Source organism: Pteropus alecto, unplaced genomic scaffold (assembly GCF_000325575.1).
Source record: "Pteropus alecto unplaced genomic scaffold, ASM32557v1 scaffold60, whole genome shotgun sequence".
NCBI lineage: Eukaryota > Metazoa > Chordata > Mammalia > Chiroptera > Pteropodidae > Pteropus > Pteropus alecto.
Genome location: NW_006430726.1, coordinates 661,720 through 687,891, shown reverse-complemented (window position 1 = coordinate 687,891; position 26,172 = coordinate 661,720). Strand labels below are relative to the sequence as shown.

General features: G+C 40.0%; 1 protein-coding gene across 6 annotated transcripts in view; it reads right to left on the bottom strand.

The window, feature by feature from the left end:
• AKAP13 (A-kinase anchoring protein 13) overlaps positions 1 to 26,172 on the bottom strand; it is a 234,334-nt gene that overhangs the window by 165,328 nt on the left and 42,834 nt on the right. For all 6 annotated transcript variants that reach the window (XM_006905247.3, XM_015593782.2, XM_015593780.2 and 3 more), the window contains exon 2: positions 10,984 to 11,027. In XM_006905247.3, the coding sequence (XP_006905309.1) occupies positions 10,984 to 11,016 (33 nt within the window). In that variant the 5' untranslated portion in view covers positions 11,017 to 11,027. The remainder of the gene's footprint in view (positions 1 to 10,983; positions 11,028 to 26,172) is intronic.

Below are 26,172 nucleotides of genomic sequence, written 5' to 3'. Positions count from 1 at the left end.
CTCAACACAAGCGTAACATATACACGAGATAGAAGAGGAAGCCACACAATAACACGATTATATGCTTTCACGCTGCCTTAACGTAAAGGAAATGGGTCTCCTTAAAAACTACCTAGGTTTGAAGTTTCTATCCATCACCTGTGCGACGCGCTTCACACACGTCACCTCGTTTAATCCTCACCACCACCCTCGAAGGCTGACTGCTCTCCCTCAGGCTGCCATGGCAACGCCTTCTCCTAAGAACTCCTCACTCACTGGTGCCACACCATTTTCCCTCTGCCTCTCACATTAAAATCTTCGACGGTCGTATCTGTGGCTCTCTGGTGCTTACAGGCATCCGTCCTATCAGACAAAATCCCTACGCCCTTCCCTCGGATCAGCTCTATCGCCCTCGAGTCCCATTCGGCACGCTGTAAGGGCGACGTGCCAGGCCTGCTCACTTAGCGGTCCCACCCTGTGCTTCCTCTACTCTCTACTCCCCTTGATCGCTGTTCTCTGGGTACTATTTTCATCGCGCCACTTTTGCCTGGTCAAAAGATGTCCAGTTGCTTTCCATCCTGCTACGTAAAACCCCATGTTCCCTAGACCAGCGCTGGCCAACAGAACTTTCTGCACTGATGTAAACGGTCTGTGTCTGCACTGTCCAAGAGGGTGGCCACCTAAGCACGTGCCCTGGAGGGGCTGGATTTATTTCATTTTAATTAATTTAAATGACCTCATGTGAGTAGTGACTGCTATCATGAACAGAGCAGCTCCCCCTACACCACCTCATTCCCAAGCATTGTCCAGCGTGAACTGTCCGTGCCAGTCCAGCAGACCCCTCACGGCCCTGGGAATGCCACGTACTTCAAAGACTCTCCACTCTGTTCACAGCTGTTGATGTGGGCCAGCAGAGCGCCCATCTTTCCTGAAGGCTCTGTCTCTCCGCTATAAACCATCCGTGCCTGTTTTTTTTTGGTATTGCTCGTGCTGTCATTTCTTGTGCTCCTCCTGCATCTGAGCCCCTTTAAAGAAGCTATTCCTCTAAGATCAGATCCTCCACTCACAAATACTTAATGAATGAATTAAAGGTACAGAACGTTACATTTTGGTCTTCCTTGGGCAGCAAGACTTCTCTTTGCTAGAACCAAAGAGAAATTAAGCTTTTCAGATGCTTCAGAAACACCAAGTTATTTGTAAAAGCATCCTGTAGACAGGCCCTGAAAAGTCACTGACCTAAGTATCTTTATCCGCTCTGCATATGTCAAGGAAAAATGAGAAAATGCTACCTGCAAAAGCGAAACCTACTAACTTCCAAACAAGTTTCTGGAGACCGATGTAAAAGTCCAACAGAAGGAAATTCAAGTTCTTGTTCTGTAAAACCATCAAAAGTTAGATTGAGGAACACTTGACTTCCTTATTTCTTCTGGTACTAGTGATAAAGTGTCACTATTTAAACACTGTCCTCAGATCTGGCTGGAAAGGGCCATCAGTCTACAAAATGTTGGAGCAGACCCATCAGACATGTATTGTTAAGGCAATGGCAGGTAATTCATTTAAGAGATCTGTCTGCTGATAAAACTCTGTGAATGAGCAAAATGTAACCTAGCAGCCAAGCAACAGGCATAGCCAGGTTATTTCAATTCCTGCTATAGAAACAAATTTCCTAGGAAAAATGATAGAAAGTTGCCATTACCTAGTCGGTCCTCGTCCCTAGATGAGGCAATTGAGAACATTAAGCTGAGGTAACCTAAGTTCTGTGGCCCTTCAAATATGTGACTATTCATGCAAAGTGCTTGATCAAGAACAACTTTTTTTTAATAGAAAATTTTAAACCTCTTCTTTCTGAGCATATCTCCACTCTCATCTTCTGGTATGTGTGGGTTCTGATCTGTTCAGATTTTTTTTTTAAATATTATTTTAAATTAGTTTCAGGTGTACAGCATAGTGATTAGATATTTATATAGCTTACAAAATGATCACCACAATAAATCTATTATACACATCTGACATCATAGTTATTATACTACTCACTCTATTCCCTATGCTGTATTTCACATCCCAGAAACTATTTTGCAACTACCAATTTGTACTTCCTAAGCCTTCCACCTTTTCCACCCAGTCTCCCAAACACCTCCCATCAGTCAAAACTATCAGTTTGTTCTCTGTATCTATGAGTTTGTTTCTGTTTTGTTTGATTGTTTATATTGTTCTCTAGATTCCACATGTAAGTGAAATCACATGGTATTTGTCCTTCCCTGACTGATTTCACTTAGCATAATACCCTCTAGGTCCCATGTTCTGACTGATTAGCATGCACAGAGCACATTAATCCACGGCAGAATCCAAGTCTTTGCTGAGGCTGGACGCAGAAGCCCAGATCAACCAGAATCCCATGTGGCGGCCGGAAATCACTCTGGAAAGTTTCTCTCAGGATATTCATGTGAGTCAAATGGATATGCTCTTCTGATTTCTCTTATTTAAATGGGCTTTGAAAGTCATAAGATTTGACCCTTAGACGTCTACCAGAGCTTTGCTACCTTAGACAAGTTAGTTATTCCTTTGAACCCTCACTTTCCTGGCTGTAGGATGGACATATTAACCAAACTGTATATGTCCATTTTGAAGATTAAATCAGAGAACGTGTAGAAAGTGCCCACCTCGGTATCTTGTGCCAAGAGTAGGTTCTCAACCAATACCAGCACCTTAATCTACTTTCCTTTCCTTAGGAAAACAGAGAATATTATCATCATAATGGTCCCCCCATCCTAACAGAAATAATCATAACCATTAGACATTGTTTTGTTTTGTACATTTTAAATAAAGAAAGCCATCCAGTGGCAAAAACGTTCTTTCTTATGGCATTCCTCTACTGTCAGGATGTTTGTGCCTGCTCCCAGAAGCAGTTACGTGCAAAAACATTCAAAACTAAGGAAAAGGAAGAAAGGAAGGATATAATAAACCAGATCTGTTGGGGTTCTGGAAATTTATTTTGTAATTGGAATAGCTCTTCCCCTTGAAAATCTAATAAATGTGAGTTTTATCCCAAACATATGGCAAATAATGATAATTATCCCATATGTAACCTTGGAGCATGCCTTGGAGCCAAATTTACATCTCACATCTGAGTATCTCTCGTTTTAAAAAGCACTTAATTAGTAGGGGGAAGCGCCTTTTGGCCTTCCTTAAGTAAACCTAGAGGTGTGTTCAATAGACTGAAAATCTTGGGGATACCAAAACATAAGTTTATAATTGAAGAATCTGAGAAATGCACACCAAGTTTTCCCTCTTTCAGTGTGTTCTTCAGTCATTTTAGTTAGCGAGTTATCACCAATGTAAACCTTCTCGGTCAGTGTTAGCCACGGCCATCCATTCTGGAGTATCATTAACCATCAAGTGCCTACTGCCCAGGAACACTTTGAAACCAGTAAAGAGCATTCAGAGGGCTGCAAGAGCTGTGATGTACAAGAAATATGCCTACTGTTCAAGGGCCTTGACCTTAAGTTCACTGGTCTGGAGCTATGAAGTCACCTATCCTCTTGAAGAAGCTCGAAGTATAAAGATGTGTCTGACCAAGTAATTCATTGGGATGGCTATGCTATTACTGACTGACTTCCCTATATCAAAGGTTAAAATACATGTTTTAGTTTGACTCCTTTTTCCACTTAAGAGAGATTCCAGGTAATACTGTAACTGTTCTTCAATGGCCCACAGCTCATAAAGACGTTGCCTTCTCACTCCTCGGAAAAAGGAGCTCAATTGCATCTTTTCAAATATTCCTCTCCTTCCAGTCTTCTCTTTGCTACCTCTTTTCCTCTTACTTAGCCTACTAATTCTGAGTCTTGTACTATAACCTCTCTCTGCTTGTACTTTGAATCTTAAATTCAAGCCCAGTAACGACCTGCCTCCTGTAACACTGGTTAGGCTGGTTATTTGCAGATTCTGCTACCTGACCGGATCCATCACAACCCCCATGAAACTTTAGGTAAATCCTTCAATCTCTCTGTAGCTCAGTTTCTTCACTCTTCCAGAAGGCTGGGCTCACCCACTCCAAAAATACAATGACTCCTATGACTCATCAAATTTTTCTGTAGTCCTGACTTCTCCCGCAAAGTTCATTCACACACGGAGAGCTGACTGTGGGGCATTCGCTGGGTGCATCATCATAACTTTTCCTCCAAAAGAGTACAACGATGAGAGGAGAAAGGAAGTGACTCTCCCTGGCATATGAAGCATGAGATCAATCCGGGAGTCTTTACTGGTGACACCTACTGTACCTTGTAAAGCTTCAGGCCTGGCCTTGCCAGATCTCTTCTCGAAAAAGCCTGGGACCTGAGATAAGAGACATCCAAAGATCTTTTCCTCCTCCTCCTTCGGAAGTTTAAAAATCTTGCTTCCTTTTCAGCTGTTACTCTGGGGGAGGATTTGTTTACTGCTGCTAGTGTCCAGTTGCTAGGTGCTGAAGAGCTTAGAGTGTGGGTGGTGGTAGGGCCCATTTTATTTGTTTTATAAATACCAACATTTGTTTCATGTGCCTGGCTTTTCCTTTTATCATCTGACAGCATCCTTCATCCCTGATCCCTTCTGAGAAAAGTATATGCTTTTATCTTGACAGTGAGAAGGTCTCTAGAGGCAAAGGGCACATATACTATGTTCATTAAAAAAAAGAAAATTAGCAGTCATGTGGTTTGCTCTATGTAGTTTACTATAAACAAGTGGCTCAGACCATTAGTCCCATTAGGACTAGAGAAAAAAATTCAGGACTCAAGAGATAATAAGCACTATTTCTAGCATGCCTTTTCAATTAGCTAATGACTAGGTAAGCTAGTTACCCCATAGAATACATCTTTGCAATAAAACTACCAGGCATGTTTTACAGATTTCTTTGTAATTGTAAAGTTACATATGCACAATAAAGATATCGGTATTGCATTTATGTCCTTGGTAGCAACATCTTTAATCACAAAGATGGCATCACTATTTAGGGCCCACACAAGGTAAATTAATAAAGAAACTTGGAAAGCAAATGAGCAAATTTAAGAAAGGCTGTTCTGTCTAAAAGAAGTTCAAGTTTACTAAAATTTTATAGTGTTATCTAAATTGTATTTCATTCACTCACTGAACGAACGTTCACTGAGTCGCTACTATATTCCATATTAAATATGGCTGTAATAGCTTAGTTGAGAACTTTAATTGTTTAAAAACCCTGTGTGTGTGTATCCACAAGGGCAGAGATCTCAGGCAATGAATTACTCACAATGTGCTCCCCGCTGACACCAGCCCCTTTTCACTTCCACTTATATTCGAGGGCACACATTAGAGAGAACAAGGGTGCCATGTTAGGAAAACCCAATATGCAAAAGGTACTTCCAGACAAAAACGATATTAAAGAGGGAAAGTGAACACTTTCACCATCTTCCTTAAATGCCCAATTCCTCTGGAATGGATAAATTATGTAAATTCAATATCACAATAACCAAGCCATCAAAGTTGGCATCTCCAAAAACTGAACAACGATAGAGCATGTGTCCTCCTAATGTGATACACCAGTAAGAACATCATTTACGTAGTATTCCTGCCAAAAATCAGGAGAAAACATCATACAAACCCAAACTACTACAAAGTAACTAGCCTATAATTTTCCAAAATGTCAAAAGACCAAGAGAAGCAGAAGAATTATTCATGATTAAAAAACTAAACAGACATAAGCACGATGTGTAATCCTGGATTAAATCCTGGACGGAGGAGGAGGATTGGGAGGAGGATGGCATAAAGAACATCACTGGGATAATTACACAAATTTGGATATAAACTTACATAAGAGTATTGCACCAATTTTACAATTCCTGTTTTTGTTAATTGTACTATGGTTATGAAAGAGAATGTCCTAGTTTTTAGGAAATATTTAGGGGAATAGAGTATGATGTCTGCAACTTTCAAACGAATTCAAAAAAATATGTAATACAGAGACTGATACATAAATGTGACTAAATGTTAATAAGAGGTGAATGGAAGTGAGTTACATTCTTGCAATTTTTTCTGTAAATTTTAACTTATTTCAAGGAAAACATTTAAAAACATGAAAATGGAAGGTAAAACTTGGGTTACTTATTTTAAAAAGGACTTTAATTGTGTAGGTCTCTATCATATTAAGTGCTGTGAGATTTGTATTTTATATTTCTCAGGATCTAGTGTTTTCCGTATTTACTAATAGTTTTCTCTCTTCTGATGATACTCGCCTCAACAGATTCCAAATATAAAGTGAAAGAAAAACTTTAACATACTCTTTTTATTCTTCTGTGTATTACTGCTTGTTCCAAGGGCAAAGCACTGACCCCTCTCCAATGGACTGTCATATTATTTTCTTCATCAAAACAGCATAAGTCCCTGTAATAACTTAGTTAGTGTAGAATGAAGTATATTATCACTCTCCTTGTAAAAAAAATGGAAAACTTCCCCAGTAAGTATTACTGCTAACAGATATACTTGAAATCCGAAGTATAAAACATAAAAAGAACCAGTGAGAAATGAAGGCCACAATAATTTAAATGAATACATTAGAGGGAATCGAGAGTAGATAGATGAAGCATAGGTTCAAATCAGCGATTCAGAAGATAAGGTAGCAGAAAACACCCAATCAGAACAGCAAAAAGAGAAAAGAATCCAAAAAAGATGAGAATACTTCAAGGGGTCTGGGGGATAACATTAAGCGTACCAACATTCATATCATAGGGGCACCAGGAGAAGAGAGAGTGCAAGGAATTTAAAACCTATTTGAAGAATTAATGACGGAAAACTTCCCTAACCTGGCAAAGGAAAGCGACGTACAAGCCCAGGAAGCACAGAATTCCAGAAAGATGAACCCAAAGAGGCTCACACCAAGACACATCATAATTAAAATGCCAAAGGTTAAAGATGAAGAATATTAAAAGCAGCAAAAGAAGTTACCCACAAGGGAGCTCCCATAAAACTTTCAGCTGATTTATCAACAGAAACTTTGCAGGCCAGAAGAGACTGGCACAAAATAAGTCAAAATGATGAAAAGCAAGGACCTACAACCAAGGTTACTCTAGCTAGCAAAGCTATCATTTAGAATCTAAGGGCAAATAAAGAGCTTCCCAGACAAGAATCTAAAGGAGCTCATCACCACCAAGCCAATATTATGGCAAATGTTAGAGTGACTTCTTTAAGAAGGAAGAAAAAAAAGATCAAAAATATGAATCAAATGGTAGTAAATACATACCTATTAACAATTACTTCAAATGAAAAAAGATTAAATGCCCCAATCAAAGAACATAGGGTGGCTGAATGGATAAGAAAACAAGACTCTTACATATGCTGCTTATAAGAGACTCACTTCAGAATGAAAGACACATACAAACAGAAAGTAAAGGGATCAAAATAGATATTTCATGCAAATGGAAATGAAAAAAAAAAATATCTGGGATAGCAATACTTATATCAAACAAAAGAGACTTTAAAACAAAGGCTATACCAAGAGACAAAGAAGGACCCAAGAATCCTACTTGTGAGTATTTATCTGAAGAAACCCAAAGTACTACTTTGAAGAGACATGTGAACCCCTATGTTCACTGCAGCATATTTACAGAAGCCAAGGTATGGAGGCAACCTGGATGTCCATCGAAAGATGAATGGATAAAGAAGAGGTGGTACATATGTACAATGGAATATTACTCAGGCATTAAAAGAATGAAATCTTGCCATCTGCGAGATCTGGATGGACCTAAAAGGTACTGTGTCAGAGAAAGACAAATGCCATATGATTTTGCTAACACATGGACAAAATAAACAAACAAACAAACTCATAGATATACAACGGAACATTCTGATGGTTGCCAGATGAGTGGGGAGTTGGCGTAGGTGGGTGAAAAAGGTGAAGAGATTAAGAAGTTCAAATTGGTCGTTACAAAATAGCCACAGGGATGTAAAGCATAGCATAAGGAATATAGTCAATATTATAATAACTATGCACGGTGTCAGATGGGTACTAAAATTATCTGAGTGATTACTTCATAAGTTGCATAAATGTTTAATCACCATGCTGTACACCTGAAACTAATATAACCTGTATGCCAACTGTAACTGAAAAATTAAAATTATTTAAAAAATACATAATCATATTTAAAGCACTTACTTTATTAACATTCCTCAGAACTGATTTCTAGAGTCTTGCTTCCCTAACAAAATAAAGCTTTCTAAGCTTAACAAGCTTTACAGTGATTTTTATGAATAAGCCTACAAAATATACATAAGTCACAATTTTACCAATTAGCTGTGTCATGTTATCCCAGCATCTTCAGAACTCATTTCTTTGTCTCTAAAACCAGCTGATGCAGATATTTAAATCTTTATTTAAAGCTCTCAGATTCCATGACGGTACGTTCAGAAAGCTTCTAACTTTTCTCCTCGCCTCTATTCTCTCCTTCTAAATTATCCTTCACATTACCACCAATTAATTTCCCCAAACTACTACTATATCAGTATCCAACTGCTATTGCAAAAATTACCACAAACTCAGAAAATTTAGCCAACACAAATTTATTATCTTACAATTCTGTAGATGAGAAATCTGAAACACCTTGCACCGGGCTGAAATGGTGCTGGGACAACTAAATATTTACATGTCAAAGAAAGAAACTGGATCCTTCTTTGACAGCATAGACAGAAATTAACTCTAGAATCATTTCCTAAATGTGAAAACTAAAACTATGAAGCTCCTAGAAGAAAACAGGAGTAAATCTGTGTGACCTTGAGTTAGACAAAATGTTCTTAGCTATCATACCAAAAGTACAAGACATGAAAGAAATAATTGGTAAATCACACATCACCAAAATGAAATACTTTTGCGCTCTAAAGGACACTATCAAGAAAGTAAAATGGTAAGCCATAGGAGAAAATTTTTGCAAATCATATCTGATATGATAAGGGACTGCTATCCAGAATATACAAAGAACACTTACAACTCAATAACAGAAAAGACATATAATCCAATTTAAAAATGGGCAAGAGATCTGAATAGATATTTTTCTACAGTTATATAAATGGCCAATAGCACATGAAAAGATGCTGGAAATCATCAGCCATTAGGGAAATGCAACTCAACACCACAAAGAGATATCATGTCACACCCACTAGGATGTCTACAGTAAGTCACATAACAGCAAGTGTTGGCAAGAATATAGAGAAACTGGAACCCTCAACATTATTAGTGGGAATGTAAAATGGTGCAGCTCCTGTAGAAAACTGGCAATTTCTCAAAATGTTAAACATAAGAGTTATCATGTAACCAGGCAATTATATTCTTAAGTATATACCCAAGAGAAATGAAAATATATGTCTACACAAAAAACTGCTGTTCACAGCATTATTAATCATCACAGCCAAAAAGTAGAAACAACCCATATGTCCATGAACTGATAAATGGGTAAATAAAATGTGGTATAGCCATACAGTGAAATATTATTCACTGATAAAAAAGAACAAAGTACTGATGCATGCTCTAACATGAACCTTAAAAACATTATGGTCAGTGAAACAAGCCAGCGACAAAAGGTCACATACTGCATGCATGATTCCATTTATATGAACTTTACAGAATGGGTGAATCCAGAAAGATCGAAAGTAGGTCAGTAAGTGGTCACTCCGGGCTGGGGAGGAAAAGGGAATGGTGAATGACTGCTAATGGGTATGGGGTTTCTTTTGGGGATAATGAAAATGTTCTGAACAAAGATAATGGTCATGATTACACAACTGCGAATATACTAGAAAACACTGAATCATACACTTACATGGATGAATTTTATGGTGTGTGTATTATATCGCAAAAAGTTGTTTTTAAAAGTTCAAGTATTTAGTTTATGTGTAAACCCAGTGACCATAAATTCTCTCCAAGTAGTCTGGAAAGAAAATAAGCATACAAGGTATCTTCTAAGAACACATATTTTTTCTTTATATGCTGCACTTAACATAGAAATCAACTATGCAGAAGAGTGTTTTATGTTAGTAAAGTTTATGACCATTATTAACACAGCCTGACTAAAAATAAATAAATGCATAAAACAAACAGCAAATTTAAAATAAACACCACCAAACTCTTCTCAGTGGTCACAAAATAACCCACCACCGCCGCCTCTGTCTTCCTTCACAACAGAGCCTCCTCCATCTTTTTGGACTGATCGCCCATAATTCCCCAACACAAACTGAGCTGGGTCAGACTTTCTACCACCCACCCTCCCACCACTCATCCACCGATCATCTGCCTGTGTCTTGAACAAATTCTGGGGACTTTTCGCCCAACAAATGATTCCTTATTTTTCAAGGCCTGACTCAAGTCCTGTCCCACCAAAGGAATTTTTCCCAGCCTCTCTAGATCATACCAATCCAAATTCTACCAGCCTCTCACAGCTCAAACTCTCCATATCTCTTTGTCACCAAAAGGCACTTTTCACCACCTCAATTCAGCTAATTCACTAACAAGAGCAACGTTAACGACAAAAGTCACCTAGAATGTAGCCCTTTCAGTTCTAATTCCTTCAGTTACCCATTCCATTTTATAATTCCCTCACTTTTTGACTCCTAAACAGCACTTTCCCAATGACAGAGCGCCATCTAGTTGCAACACAGGATCATTCACAGTGGCAGCAGGAAGATCTCCATACTACTTTTACAGAAATGCACTGCAGGTAAAAATAAGAAGCCACAGCATCATTTTGCAGGGCGATGTCATTGTCTTATGTGTGCATCTTAGTATCCCGAATAGTTTAATTCACAGGTATTTGTTCTCAAGCTCAGTACCATGCACTTACTAGTCATTTGATATTGACTAAATCAAATTCATTTTCTGAAGTGTACTATGCCAAAATTAATACGTAGATGGTTACAAATTCCCTTGACATAAAAGCATTTTGGAATTTATTACAGCATATAAGCAGCACAGATAAGTACAAAAATGGGGGGGAAAAACCCAACTCATGATTTACTTACATATAATGGAGCTTGTTGAGGATTAAGTTTCATGACCCAGGACACTGAAACAGAAAAGGGAGAAATAAATAAGAATAAAATTAAAGGTTATCCTCAGGTTCAAAAACAGGAGGATCAAAATGGCAAGACCGAACCCTCCATTCCCCGCTGTATTATACAAGCAACTTGAGGAGGTGTGTTCCTGTTAGCAAGGAGCTTACTGTCTAACTGTAAGGCAGAAATATTAAACAAAAGATGAATAAAGATATACTTTATTTCAATTAAAAAAATTAAAGGTTATCACCAAAAATATAAAAACCACCGTTAAGTCCTAGATGCCAAGGCACAGCCATCTGAGCACAAGTCCGAGATTACTAGACACGGCTTTCTTTGAGGTTTGGGAAGACAAGAAAGTCAAATATTGCAAAACCTGTTGCCCAGATTCAATCTTTTCAAGGGGAAGAAAGATTTTCCGACTGAAAAATAAAGACAAAACATTTCACTGCCATAGAAATAGTTTCAACAACCAACAGGCTATTAAAAGCAGACCAGTAAAGCAAAAACAGTGTATGTTTAGATATGCTTTCACATTAATCCCCTAAACTCACACACTACTACTTACCTGGGCTCCCCCCAGCCTCACCAGGGAGCTTGGGGACACAGGGGCAGCAGAGGAGCACCAGAGCTCTCATCCTCAGGGAAGCGGGGCTACAGCTGGCCTCCAACACCTAAACGCTTATCAACCTCCTTAAAATTAATAGCTGAATTCCCTAGTGTTACTTGCACTAAATGAATTCTCTCTCTCTCTTTCTCTCTCTCTCTCTCTCTCTCTCTCTCACACACACACACACACACACACACACACACACACACACACACACACACACACACAAACTTATGAAAAACTTTAGAGAAGACTTCCAGGACTATATATGTATTAATCCTGAATCTTAAAAATAGCATGTCCTTAAAAGTTTAAGTTGCTGATTTGATCAGTACTTCATCTACGCTAAAATATTATAGTCCAGAACTGTCGACTTCAGAAGGGCAGGTCCTTTGCCAAACACCGTGAATTTGAGAATAAACTGATCCCACCTTCCTAAGAGGGAAGCAGACTCAAGTAATTTCATTATAATTTGATCTAAAAAAGTGTCTCACCCGCAATAGGTGATTGAATTAAATTTAGGCTTATACTAATGAGCAACATAAACAACAGTGCAGAAATGTCATTCATACATGCAAAAATGAAACAGAAAAAAATCCTACAACTGGTGTTCTACAGATCATAAAACCTTGCTTAATTTAAAATTAAGCTTGCTGTGCTCACTGGCCTTTTAATCAACTTTTCAGGTCTTGTTCAGACTTGCCTGGGACAAAAGATTGAAAGAACCTATAAATTTATGAATCAATTTGCTTTAACTGACTTCTGAAGTGTTCTCGTTACAGCAAGCAAAAGAAATATCAGTGGAAATTGAAAACAGGAATTAATACTTTGGTAATCCATACAGATTGGAGAAATCTATGGAGGCATACTACTGACTAAGCAGTCCTCTGATGATTTTTATGTGCCAAGAAATCGAGGACAACTATGTGCGTAAAGAACACAAACATCAACTTGTCTGAGTGGCTCCCACTGCATTTAGATGGAAGAGATGGTAAAACTCACATGGCTCCAAGGAAGGGTTGATGCCATTTCAACAGTTTGGAATTGTAAACTCGTCTAAATATATTTCAAAGCCAAACCCATGCAAGTTGTTGTGATATCAGGATTAAAGAGGGATGACAAAGTGTCTGTCCTCTCGCACTGATCGAAGGGACAGGTCATTGCTATGCTGGCAACACAGGCTACTAAAAGAATAAATTTGTCAAAAGCAACCAAGGCAATGACCCCAGAAGCAAGGGATTGGGAGATTCAGGCTGCCTTTAGGCTTCTTCAGTGCTGACTCACGGGGGAAAGAGAGGACTAACATTTACAGAGCTTTATATTCAATATTGTATTTAGTCCCCATACAAAGATATTTCTTCCATTTCCTTGGTGGAAAAAACTGAGTCTTTCAATGATTAAATTATTTAACACCAATGTCAAGAAGTGGCAGAGCCCAGATCCAAAGCCAGTCTGAAAACACCTGCATTTCCCCCAAGATCGTAAGGGGAACTCCCACTAACAAGTGCAATCTACAAACACACTTGCCTTCTCTGGCCCCTGTTCTACAAACAGTCCTGTCTTTCTCTGACTTTGTTACACCAGCCTTCATTGTGCATCAATGCGCCAGGCACCACACTCCTCAAGGTGCTGAGGGGACAGGCGCTTCATAAAGCTTATTCTAGGAGTAACACAGATAGATAAAACGGTAAAACAAACGGCCTTCAGATAATCATGAATTCTAGGGAAAAAAGAAACAAGAAACAGAATAGGAAATGAGTAGGATACCATTTAAAATATCTCTTTGAGGTGACATTTACCCAAAAATGAGAGATTAAGAAAGTAATAACAATGTTCCAGACCCTCAAACTTGTCCTAAAACTGAGAACTCAGAGTTCTGATGCTAAACCATCATAAACTTGCTACGTATGTCAATCGGTGGTTGACTGTGCTAATTCAACGCCAACAGGAACCCCCAATTTGGGGCACAGTGAAGGAGGAGACCTTATTCGGGGCAAGCAGCTCAACTGTGATGCAGCACAGGTGCCAAGCACACTGCTTTGAGAGCGCTCGGCAGTGTTACAGTGCAATTAAGAGACAGCATGGTTGTGCAGTGGCTCTGGGGGCTGGGTCCCTCCCCCACAGACAGCTCAGCTTCGTTCTGGTCCACTCCACCTACTCTGCTCTGGTCAGGAAAGACATCTTCGGTGATTCGTGGCAGCCAGGGAAACACAGTCTTTGGTGGAAAGGGAAAGGTGGAAAGGCACAGTTTGCTCTGCCAGCCTAAGGGGAGCTGACTTATATAGACAGAAGGCCCTGCCCCTGGTCCCTGATTGGTCCATTCTCATGCAAATGAGGACTCCAAATCCTCACAGTTTCATTGCTCCAGAGAGCACTGACCTGATTGGTCAGAATGGAGCTGCTCTGATTGGTCAGTGGAGATTCTGGTGAAGATACAGCTGCATAGCTCGGACTGCATGGGGAAATGTCTCAGTCTTATTGGTTGAAATAGGATTCCAGGCACTCTTTTATAAGGGTTAACTAAGATGTCAGAAACTCAGGGCACACAGGTAGTTGAGTGCAGGAGACAAGCAGCTTAGTGCCCGCTTCCCCCTGAAGCGTGGCTGCCTGAGAGGCTTCTGTTTAGAAAAGGTTGCCAGGCTCTGTTTTTAGTTTGAGCCCAGTTAGTCATCAAGAGTCCTTCTTGGTAGGTACCTTCCTTCTCGGGGTCAACGCATATAATGCATTAACTTATTTTACACATTTAAACAATACTTGAGAACTGTGTTCTAAAAGAAAGAATTTATTACAGGAAGGTAGTCTTTGGACCAGAGTAAACACACTTAAAAACGAAATCTGTACACCAAGACCAAGTTCAAGTCTTCGTTTTGTCAACACTTTTGATCAAGCTTTCCCAAAGAGAAAATTAAAGATATGTACTATGTCCAACTAATGATTTCATTGAGGAATTTTAAGAGAGAAAATCCTACAATTTCTTCCTTATTCAATAACTAGTGAATGACTGGGCAAGTTTACATGTTTACAGGGGCTGCTCTTACCTAACACAAGTACAACACGCGGCAGACACAGTTGTATGATAAGATTGCATAACATGTGAAAGACTACGAAAAAAAGAAAATAGCAAAATTCAGAGAAGTAAATGATGTGGTTTTAAGTATGTTCGCCAAATCTACCACTCAACGGTAACCAGCTAGAGCCGTGAGGAGTCATAAGTTTGAGGAGTATGAAACAGTAACATGCAGAGTAATTGTTTTTATTCTTCCCGCATTTCCTATTTTTTTCAAATACTGAAGGAAAACAAATTTAATATTTTACTGTCATATAAAAATGACACATTCACTTTATGTCAAAATAAGACTCATACAATGTAATGCAACTATCTCAATTACAGAAATCTATGTTCTCCCCCAAAGCTCACATGTAAGAAGTCTCAGGGCGCTGCTGACGGAGACTGGGGCCTCGATCTCCTCCAGCACTTTACCATCAACTATCATCAGCACACCACCACCAGAATGGACCAGCAGTGGGTGCGCAGTACTTAAAAAAATTAACATTGGAACTTTTTGCAATTCGTACTACCTGCAACGGTCTATGTAGAAATGCAGTCATTATATAGTATCACACAGAAACTCAGGCATGAAATGATGTGGCACTTTGACTGGTACAGAGGAAGTAAAAAGCATTTCCACCCACTAATGCATCTGATCAAATAAATGTGAAACCTTAGAAAGAAAAAAAAATCACACACCTAAATAAAAATTGGTGTCCACAGCAGGGGCCAGCAGTTTCTGTAAAGAGCCAGATGGTAATTACTGTAGGCTTTTCAGGCCAAACGGTCTCTGTTGCAATATGTAAATAAATAAATGGGTGTGGCCATGTTCAAATAAAACTTTATTTATAAAAGGGGCAGCAGGCTAGATTTAGCCGGTGGGTCACAGAAAGCCAACTCCTGATCAAAAACTAACTAGCAACCTCTTAACTGAAAGAGGCAGTATGTCTTCATTCAACATCTTTATATGTCTCAAAGATATTTTAGCTAAAAAACACTTCTCAATACAGGAAAGACATAGGGTGCTACACAATTCTCTCTAGATAAAAAATCTAATCAAATAGGTAAGCATCCCAAGTTCTTTTTGGATAAACTGTATGACCTTGAGAAAGTCACTTAACTGGTCTGAATCCATTTCCTTGTGTGTAGAAAGAGCCTAGTAACATCTACCTATACGAAGGAGCTGGTGGAAGGATTAGAGAGATAATCCAAGTGAAGTGCTTAAGCACACTGCTGGGCACAGAGGAGAAGCCAGTTTCTTCTTGCAGTTTTCTGCATCTCAATGGAGACTACCAAGTAATATACTATAAAACCATAAATGGTTAAATGAAAGGTTTGAGGTACACCTGAGGTGTATTTCTGTCTTAAAATACATCAGTGGCTAAATTACAATTCTATAATATTACGAAATAACCACAGAAAAGAATCTGGATGAACAAATACCAAAATGTTAAGTATACATATTTCTGGGGTTTACAGACAGTTTTCATTCCTAAATTATCTGCTTCTTAATCACAACTATTCAAACAATGGATAGATATTGCTTTTGTAATCAGGAAGAAAACTTTATACACAGCACATCTGTTTTAAGCCCTGTGTCATTAAATGTATCACAACTGAAATGGAAACGAGTACAAGGCATTTTTTCCTAAATATGCAAACTAAAGAAATCTATGATCTTTATTAACGGTCCCTAGAACTGATAAAAAAAATGCAATTAAAATAAATGTCTGTACCCATACGTATGCAACATAAACCAAACACACTGTTCTTTAGACATATCCACACATTATACTAAAGAAGCCTTTAACAGGTACTCCACAATTAATGAAATGTCCGGGGTTGAAGGATCATAGGCCCCCAAAACTCTGTCAGGTAATTATACCGCAAACTGTACTTTTGAACCCGTCAGCTTGGTGATCTCGGCCCCTTTCCTAAGGACCAGTTCAGGTATGACAAAGCTACCACTTCAATGGACACGGTTTTCTCATTCACAACAGAAAAGCCTCCAAATCCACACAAAAAACGATGCACAAACCACCCACCACAACCAACCCGGTCTCAACAGGAGGAAGGCAGCTGTTTGGGACTCAGCCATGTATAGAGAACTTTTACCTATAGGGTGTCTGAGTGGCAGAATGTGCTTCAAATTCCCACGGCAAGGTACCCTGCTAAGACCGGGCTACGGGAAATCCTTTGAAACCCGCAAACATTTGGGGTGAGGGTAAACATGGAAATAGCAATGCATACTCTGCATTCTTGTAAAAGAGTCAATGTTCAGCTCTTCCTCAAGGAAAATAACAGGATCCAAAGACTCTTCCCTTCATCCCTAAGGAGGCTGGGCTGGTGGCTATGAACATGTTATGTGCTGGCTGGGGGTGGGAGTAGGGAATTCTGAACAATGGAAAAGGTATAAACAGAGAACAGGCCTGATGTGGATGTCAAGTTCTACAAAAAATATAAAAAACTACATGTACCAAATATATTTCCTAAAAAGGGACTGAGAAAATCTTTAGGAGCCTCATAAATGAGTCCCGTTTATACCCACATTAATTAATAACTGAGCGGCTAAGCGCTGACTCCGAGATGTTTTCTCACATGAGCATCAGTTGGAGGCCCTGTTAAATAGCATCTATTTTTTCACGCCCACCCCCGCCCCACACTTCCACCGTTACAGAGTCCAAATCAGAAGACTGGACCTGATGTTTTGCCTTGAAATCACGGCCCACGCTTTGGAAAACAATGGTGCTGAGACCCATAACATGGGTCTGATTCTCTTATGGCACAGGTACCCTTGCTCTGTCCCACTATCACATGACAGGATGCTCACTAATCACCAAGAAAAAAGCAAAGCACTGGTCACAAATGGGGTGAGATAGGGAGAGCCTACAGCAGGTAGATGGGACGTGAAGAAAATGAGTCCGACACAGTGCAACACTCACAGTAAACAAAGGACATAACAAATTAAGAAGCAAAAACAAGAAAAACACTAACGTTCGTGCTCACTCATTCTTTATCACTGCTTGACTACCTAATAGGCAGAGTGCTCCTGAATTTAGGGCAAACACATACATACTAATAAAGTAATTATAGGAAATAAAAAATGAGAACTCTTATTACCATGATAATTAAAATGATTAAATAAATTTAATTTAAAAATCATAACTCTCTCCTGCACTCTTCCCAGAGCTCCCTGTGACATTCGCATGGGAGAGCACACCGCAACCCTTTCGGTGCTCAGGGTCTCCTTTCCCTTATATATGTGTGTACTATCCGCCTGGCACATAGGCTCAGCGGTAGGTAATCTCAAATTTCTGAGCCACTAGAATATTACATGTATACAGCTAATTGTTGAGTTTTAGGGATAAATGATCCATGGCCCCTACCAATTTAGTAAGAGACATATATGTGTAAACAGATCATTATATTACAGTATGACAAATACAATAAAATTTTTATAAGGATCAGTAAGGAGCAAAAAATTCTAGAAGGTGGTGGAGGCCCAGGCAGCTTAATGGAACAGGCCAAACCCGAGGCAAGTTTCACCAAGTGAACACAGGAGAAGTGTATGAGAAGCAGGTAGATGGAACATGAAAAAAATGGGACATGCAGAAGGAACAGTAAGTACATCCAAAGACAAGACAGCACGGTGAGTTAAGAATTATACATAAAAATGAAAAGTCCAAACAAGAGATGATGGGAGACAAGACAGGAGAAGCAACACTGAATTTACATACCTCAAAGCTGCTTGGCCTTGGAGGCAAAGGAGGAGGACAGAGGAAAACACACAAACTACTGTGACACAGCTCTACCCTAAAGACATTCTAGCCATACAATGCTAAAAGCATCAACAAATTTTTTTTTTCATCTCTTCTTCTTTTTTTAAGCTCAGCTCCAATTTTCATTCATATATAACTACAGGTTCAAAGATTCACAAAAGATAGCACTGTAAGAAGTTTGCGATCATGTAGCCTAAACTCAAACCCAGACAGAGCCAGTATCTGTTTGTGCATTACAACCAATAAGGCCAGGCCAGATCCATCATGGCTTCCCTGAGGTGCACTAGCAAGGGCTGGCCTCCCAATCAATCTCCAAAGCCAAAACCCTACCCAAATCCTGTCAGCCACAGAATTTTATCAGTAGAAGGGGTCTCAGAAGCAGCCCACGTTACCGTTCTTCCCCAAGCAAGAATCTCTGCCCAGTCTACCCGCCTCTGCTTGTAGACTTGAGTGTCAGGACCTAACCACCTTGAGAAAAATCTCTAAGGCTCCATCTGCACCTGACTCAACCTTCCTAAAACGCTTTTTCATTCTGTAGCTCCCCCTCTGCCTGCACAGTTGTAAGCAACCTTTGAGAAAGTTCTTTTGGCACCCCAACCTCTTTTCTTTAGGAAGCTAAGGGATGGCACTAAGATCTGCCATGACTCAAGACAGGGCAAGTAAGGCTTAAAAATAAAATATGATCACACAGTTTTTTTTTAACCCACCTTAGTTCTTCTAGAGCTTCCAAGCCTAAGGTGGAGAGCCCAACAGCCTGCAGCTCATAAGCCCAGACCCTGCATCCACAGGCACACACAGGCAGCTTGGGGCTGGCAGTGGCTGGCGGAGAGATTAAGCTCTACCTTTTCTCTATAAGAAACTCAGTATCATATTCATTTTACACCAACTCTGTATAAGCCACTTTGATGAATAATGATTAAAAACAAAAAAACAAAAAAAAACAGATGATTGCGAAGTCCTCATCCAGATTGGACACAACCTCCTAAGCATTTAAGAATTCTTAACAACCCCAACAGAAGGACGTCAAGATACAAATGAGAATGGCAATATACTTCAGAGAAGGAGAGAGACAAAGCTGGGTTTGAGTTTCAGTGAGTGGTGCTTCTGGCTGCATTACCTTGGACAAGTTACTTAACTTCTAAGCTTTACCCTCAACTGTAAAATGGGAAATAAAAATAAAAGACTGTATGTAAACTGTTTAACACAGTGGTAGGCAATAAGAAAATATTCGGTAAATTAAGTTCCTGTTCTTACAACCTGGTATGAGTACTAACCGCACATCACATTCAACTCCCAAGTCTCCTGGATCATCCTAACCACGGTGTTGATACTTAATTCTAGATAAAGGGTACTGAGGGAAATGCAGACCCCAATAGAGATGGTGCTCTATTAAATATGCCCTTTATCTTTGGTGAACTCTCGACAGCCATCCAGGCTTCCCTACTCCCCCTCCTCCTGCCTCTGGACAGTGTTCAATGCATTATCTATGCAGCCTTATTTAGAACTCCTTTCTCCTCCACCCAACAGCTTCCATCCAGCTCCAGCATGTACCATCTGCACGCACCATGCTCAGCCCAGTCCTCACTCCTCTGCTCATGACAAGGCCCTCCACCTTTGATGATTCTGATGTTAGGAGTTCTGCTGATAATCTAGCACCCGTGATCAGCAATAAATCGCATACTGTCTCATATCTTTTTATTTCTGTGCTTGTCTTTTCTGCTTAACTTCTTTGAGTCTACCACAGTGATGTCATCTGTAGCACTTCACACCACTACTGCTCCTGCCACAGCATCTGGCACAGCGCTGAGCACGCGACGAATACTGAAGAAATGGCTGATACAAACATCAGAGACAAATTAATCAGCGGCTTTTCTGCACCACTTGATGGCAAGGACCTACAGTATAGCTCTAAGAACAAAACTCAAAATACCTAAGGTTGGTCTAGTACCAGAAGGTTAATCTAGTAGCTCATTAAAGGTAGTATAGATCTTGTCACGTGTTAAGAAATCCAGCCTGATCAATGTGCTTCATCAGCTAGAGAGGAACTAGGTACGAGAGTGGGGGGAGTCAGCAGCACCTAACTGAACAAGCTCAGAGCAAAAGAGAGTGCGAAGAGCTGCTTAACGCTATACTTAGGCCCTCATGTGATGGCTGGTGCCCCTGGGAAGAGGAACACATGTACATGCTATTTCAATTCTCTCTGGGTTTAACACAGGCCTGTGGTTTCCTGCAGAAATGGTTTCTGCTGTTTGCAAAGCTCTATATGGAGAAGAAAACTCCAAATGGCTATTCCACAGGTGAGAATTTTGCCGCCAGCTGTATCCTGTTATCCAAAGGAAACGGAACTGTAAGCTGCCAGGAGGTCCAGACACAGGAGAGCAAGAACATAAATTCAATAAATGCTGTCACTCTTATCCCTACAGTAATAAGAATAAGAGACTTTAAATTTAGAAAACTTCATACACAGCTGGGTTTTATGTAAATTAACTTCACAGGGGGTTAAAATAGATATCCGGTAAAGAGACTGCCAAATTCAAGCCTTTATACTTCCTTCATCCTCCCAAACCTTTATCATCCAAAAAGCAAGCAGCGCAATGGACTGACCCAATTATAAACCATTTGGAAAGATTAAACATGAGCAAGTGGGCCCTCACACAACGAGGACACTACTGAGCTAGGCAACCTTGGACATGGAGTGGCTACTCCGTTAGAAATTATTTCAGTGATACACTGCCCACTTCCTTGGACACATTAGACGACAAAAGCACTATCAGAGTAGTCCCATAAGTGGCAGACATAAGAGGTATTAGAAACAGATACTAGAAAATGTTTCGATGTTTTAAATTGTTAAGATGGTTATTCTGTCTCACGGATCTTGAACACTAAACAGGAAAGGTATTCCTCAGCAACCTCTCCTCCTGGTACCATGTAGGCTGGTGCTACAGGAAACAGTGTGCACTTGTCATATCCACCACACAGGGGGAGGATGTTCTTACACATTCGGAAAAACCAATAATTTACAAGAGCTGTGACTTATTCTGCTGGGCTATTAATAAAGATAATTCGCTTTCAATTCAGACATACTATTTCACAAAACAAACATAATAAGAGTTTGACAATTAAGGTAACAGGTAAAATTACATCTCAACTGAGTTTCAAATCTACTAGGTGAGAAAAATCTATGTTCTGCGATTTCTCCTACCTTGATAAATTCACTGAAATTATTTAAAAAGAATGATTCAAAAGGCAGCTTCTCATCAAATTATTTAAAAGTCACTGCCAGTCTAAATTTGGGTGATATTTTATTACGCTTGTTCTGGAATTAGAAATAACAAATATAAGAGAGACTGTAGAGGTTATTCTCTGAATTCCATATTTTCTGAACTCCTCTTAATAGGAAAATCTTAGAGTGTCACATATGTTAATGGCTTTTCAAACAATGCATGAGGGGGAAATTAATTTCCCCACTGGAACTAAGTTAAAAAAATAAAGTCATCATAAATACAGACCTGTTGCTTTAAAACATCTTAGCATTTCTAGTCGTGTATGAGGAGATAAACAGCACATTAACAGAAATGCATAACGATTAATTATTGTTTCTGGTAAATGTAGAAACAGACCATCTTGCTATGCAGGTGAGATTTAAAATATTTAACATATTTAAGCTAATGAAAGTCAGGAATCTACTGCACAATACTGTTTCCCTTAAAATTACAACACTTCAAAATTCAAAAAAATATACAGTATAGGTGACTCATAAAATCAATAACCGAACAATCCAAATGCTAATAATCTGGCCACATTGGGCAGATCATTGGCTACTTTTCCTGAGAATCTGTACAGTGGAAAAGAAAATTAAGGAGAAAAGACTAAAGATGTTTAGGCATACTGTCCTAAAAGTAAAACTTGTTTTGCAGGTTTTGTTAGCTGGGAGTGGACACCTGTGTCTTCAGAGAGCCCAGGCCATCCAGAAAGCAACTGCATGTGGAAGGGGATGAGAAGACAGAAAACTTAAGGCAAGCAAACAAAAAGCATGTGAAAGGCAACAAAAGGGACTCATTGGTTTCAACAAATACTGAGTGTGCGCTACACACCGACTGTGGACAGAACACCACATATAAATAGTGCAAATAAAGTCTCCAGAGAGCTCTGCGATCTTGTCTGACTCCACGTACATTCAGTAGGCCCCACGGCAGGCCCCCTACTACAGCAAATGGTTGGTTCAGTGAGAGAACAGCTGTGGTTAGAAGGTGGCCACAATTCAGACTGAGCCGAAAGACGCAAGAAGGCTGATTCAAAAATCTGAGACAGCCAAAGCAAAGAATCACAGCTCGACCATCGCATGTCGACTGATGACTGACAAATGGCTAGACTGCTATGGCTCCTGTAGGTGGGCCACTGGGGAGGGGGAGCTGAAGTCTACCCTTTGCTAACGCCAAAGCCTTTCTCCTCTGTCTGAAATAGTTACTAATCACTTGCCTCTGAGAACTGCTAAAGGTCAAATAAACCCGTGGGGCACTAAATGGTACAGTGACAATGCAGAGTAGATGTGCCAGCAGCCTTGTCTTTCACTGACAGCACCCAGCAAACAGGCACACCTGGCTTGGGACAGCCAATAAGACAAAAAAAATAGTAACGTAAGCTGGGCAACCACCAAGAAACCAAGGCCTTACTCTTTGCAGCAATAGCAGAATCCTTAAAAAGAGAGCACACTCAAATAACCACTGCTTTGGAAGTTTAAAGTCAAAACTTCAGTGATAGCAATTCCCCTTCTAAATGACTTGAATAAGGTGTTTTCAACTATCCAACTTGGGCTCAGAACAGTTGTCACTGTGGCTGGCTCTCCATCGGCAGGAAGCAGCAATGGTAAAAACCGCATGCCAACCCAATCTCAGCCTCCACCCCATGAGGTAAAAACTCATAGGTCAAGATTTTTTTCATAGTTTTAAAAATACATCCCTGATTCCTTTTTCTTACCCTCTGTTCCAGTTCCCAAATGATGGTACAACCAAAGTAAAGACCACATTCTAAAATGCTTTCCAGAAGCATTTGCACAGAACAAAACTTCCCCACTACCTACTACAGGAAGCAGCTAAGCAAAGATGAAGGTGGCAAACTGACTGCTAGCTCCGTCCCACATGCTCCTCACCCTGGGCTCCGCCCTCCTCAGCTTGGCACATGACATTTCAATGGAAAGACCTGGTCACTTTCTATCTCATCTGTCTGTACAGAAATAGAGACACTGTACATGTTCAGAGAACAGAGTAAAAGGATTAGCAATGAACTCCAATTATACCAAGTGATCTCATCCTCTTGTTACAAGCTGCTTCCTGGCATTTAAAATCCACTTCTGAGCCTCGACCAAGGGCATTTTTGAAAATATAGCCCCCTCCCTCACTCTTTCTCAAGCACACACCGGAAATACACCGGGCGGTAAACATGCACTCACTGGCTTTCAGAATTCATACTCTTCGAAAACCACACAATGTACATGTAACTCACTGACAGATAAGCTGTAGCCTCCTTTCATCCCTCAACAGGTGTTCTTCCCATTAGTCCAAAAAGTAAACACCTTAATTCCATATTTCTCACATCTTATAGCTTATCAATTACAAAGAACTATCATCGTCATCTTCGCTGGTATTTATAAAAAGAACTCACTCTGTTCCAGGCACCTTGCTAATCCTCACATTAACCAATTTTACAAATGAGATTTATGCTTAAAATTACCAGTATAAGGTCACATGGCCAGTAAAATGGAAGCCAACATTTGAACTCAGATGTGACTGCAAACCCCATGTTCTGCCTCTCCGGAAGACACTGCCGCCCCCACAATCGGCAAGGCCCCTGACCTTCGTCTCTCATACTGCGAACGGAAGGAGTGGAACTGGCCATCTGAAAGTTCCTCCCATAACACAGAGAACTCCACCTACGGATCCCTTGGTACCCGAGGTCTATAAACAAATGAGGCACGTGATTTAGTACACTGGGGACTAAACACAGTGAGGATGAAAAGGAATGGAAAATGCTTGGTGGAGGAAGAAGCTTTACACTAATTAAGACTGAAGAGAGAGGAGGAGGAAGGCAGAGACATTCGCTTGTTTACAGCTTCTCCACAGACTAATCCACCTGTTTCATCTCCCCCACAGCTTACCATTGTAGACTAACTTAGAGATGTGCCCCATTCCGTTTTTCAAGAATAGTAGTAGACAATAGTCTATGGGAAAAAGTCAGCTGTGCAGTTACCCAACAAGTAAAGCAACTCAACAGACCAACATGTTCCTACCCAGATCCAAATGGAAATGTTTACAAGCTCAAGAGTCAGCTGGGAACCGACTCCCATCTACACAAACACAGGCTAACATCCGCCAGCTAAAAGCTGCTGCCCAAAAATTTAGTTGCTGTTACATAAGCAACAGGAACTTCTCAGAATTTCTTCCCTTAAATTCTACAAAAATCTGATAAAGAAAATAATCAAGCTTCAAAACCAATACCGAAGCTTAGTAAAGACAGTGAACAAGGAGTCTTTCACATTCAAAACTGCAGTGAAAGGGAAGGATGTTTCTGTCATACTATGTTAAATTTCACAAACTGTAATACAGAAGAGACCACCCTATCACTTCATGGCACATACTAAAAAGGATACTGGCTTTTCACACAGGGGATTAGACATCTTGAAGTCTGCTCTAAGGCTGGAGTTAAAAATAAGACAAAGAAGTTGCCAAACGAGGTGGACAGACCAAAGACACATATACCATGACCTTTCATTATAAACCCCGATCACTATCCCAAGTCACAGCAACAAACACAATGCAGCCACCTACGGGATGCCTCCCACCCAGCACAAGAGGAGGCGGGGGTGGGGAAAGAGGTGGGGAATCTAAAAACTCAGTTATGGAGTCTCCAAGGAGACACTCCTTAGTTGATATTCAGATATGGGCTAACAGCCTCACCATTTACTAGCTGTACAATCTTGGGGAACCCAATTGGACCTTTGAAGTTCAGTCTTTTCTCTATAAAGACAGATGAATAAGAAACTACCAGTTTTTAACTCCCTCTTTGAAATTTTTTCCTTAAAACAAAATTATACACAAAATCTGCAAAATTAGAAATGACCTAGAACAATTGGTTATGATGAAACCAAAAGGAAATCAGAGGCAAAAATAATTATGTGGAAGACTTATTACCACACATGCAGACTGTTTTAAGCTTCATGATAGATATTATTCCTATTTGACAAGAAAATGGACATCGGAGTTCAAAGAACTTGTGTAAGAACACCCTACTCAAAAGTAGTAGACTCTGGAGTCAATTTGACTCCTAAGTTTCTTTGTAATACCAGACTACACTATCTCCCCAAATCTGTAACTGGATTCCTAACACCTATGGAGGACACATCCTGATGCACACACACACGATGGGGACAGGCAACGGAGGTTTGAATATTTATCACCAGGGAAGCCAGTGGTCTGATGAAGCCTATAACAGACAGAGGTGCCCATCCCTCATGTCAGACTTTAACCCACTGGTTGCTGGATCATAGGGACTGTGTTGATAGGCAAGAGACCATCTGGGGAGGTCCAAGGTCACCAAGAACAAGAAGTAGGAACAGGGGTTTGGGGAAGCATTTCAAACTTCTAACAATCAGTATGGCCTCGCCAGTGCATACTTGCTAGGTGTGAGCACGTAAGCATGCATTTCTAACAAGGTTAAGGTCA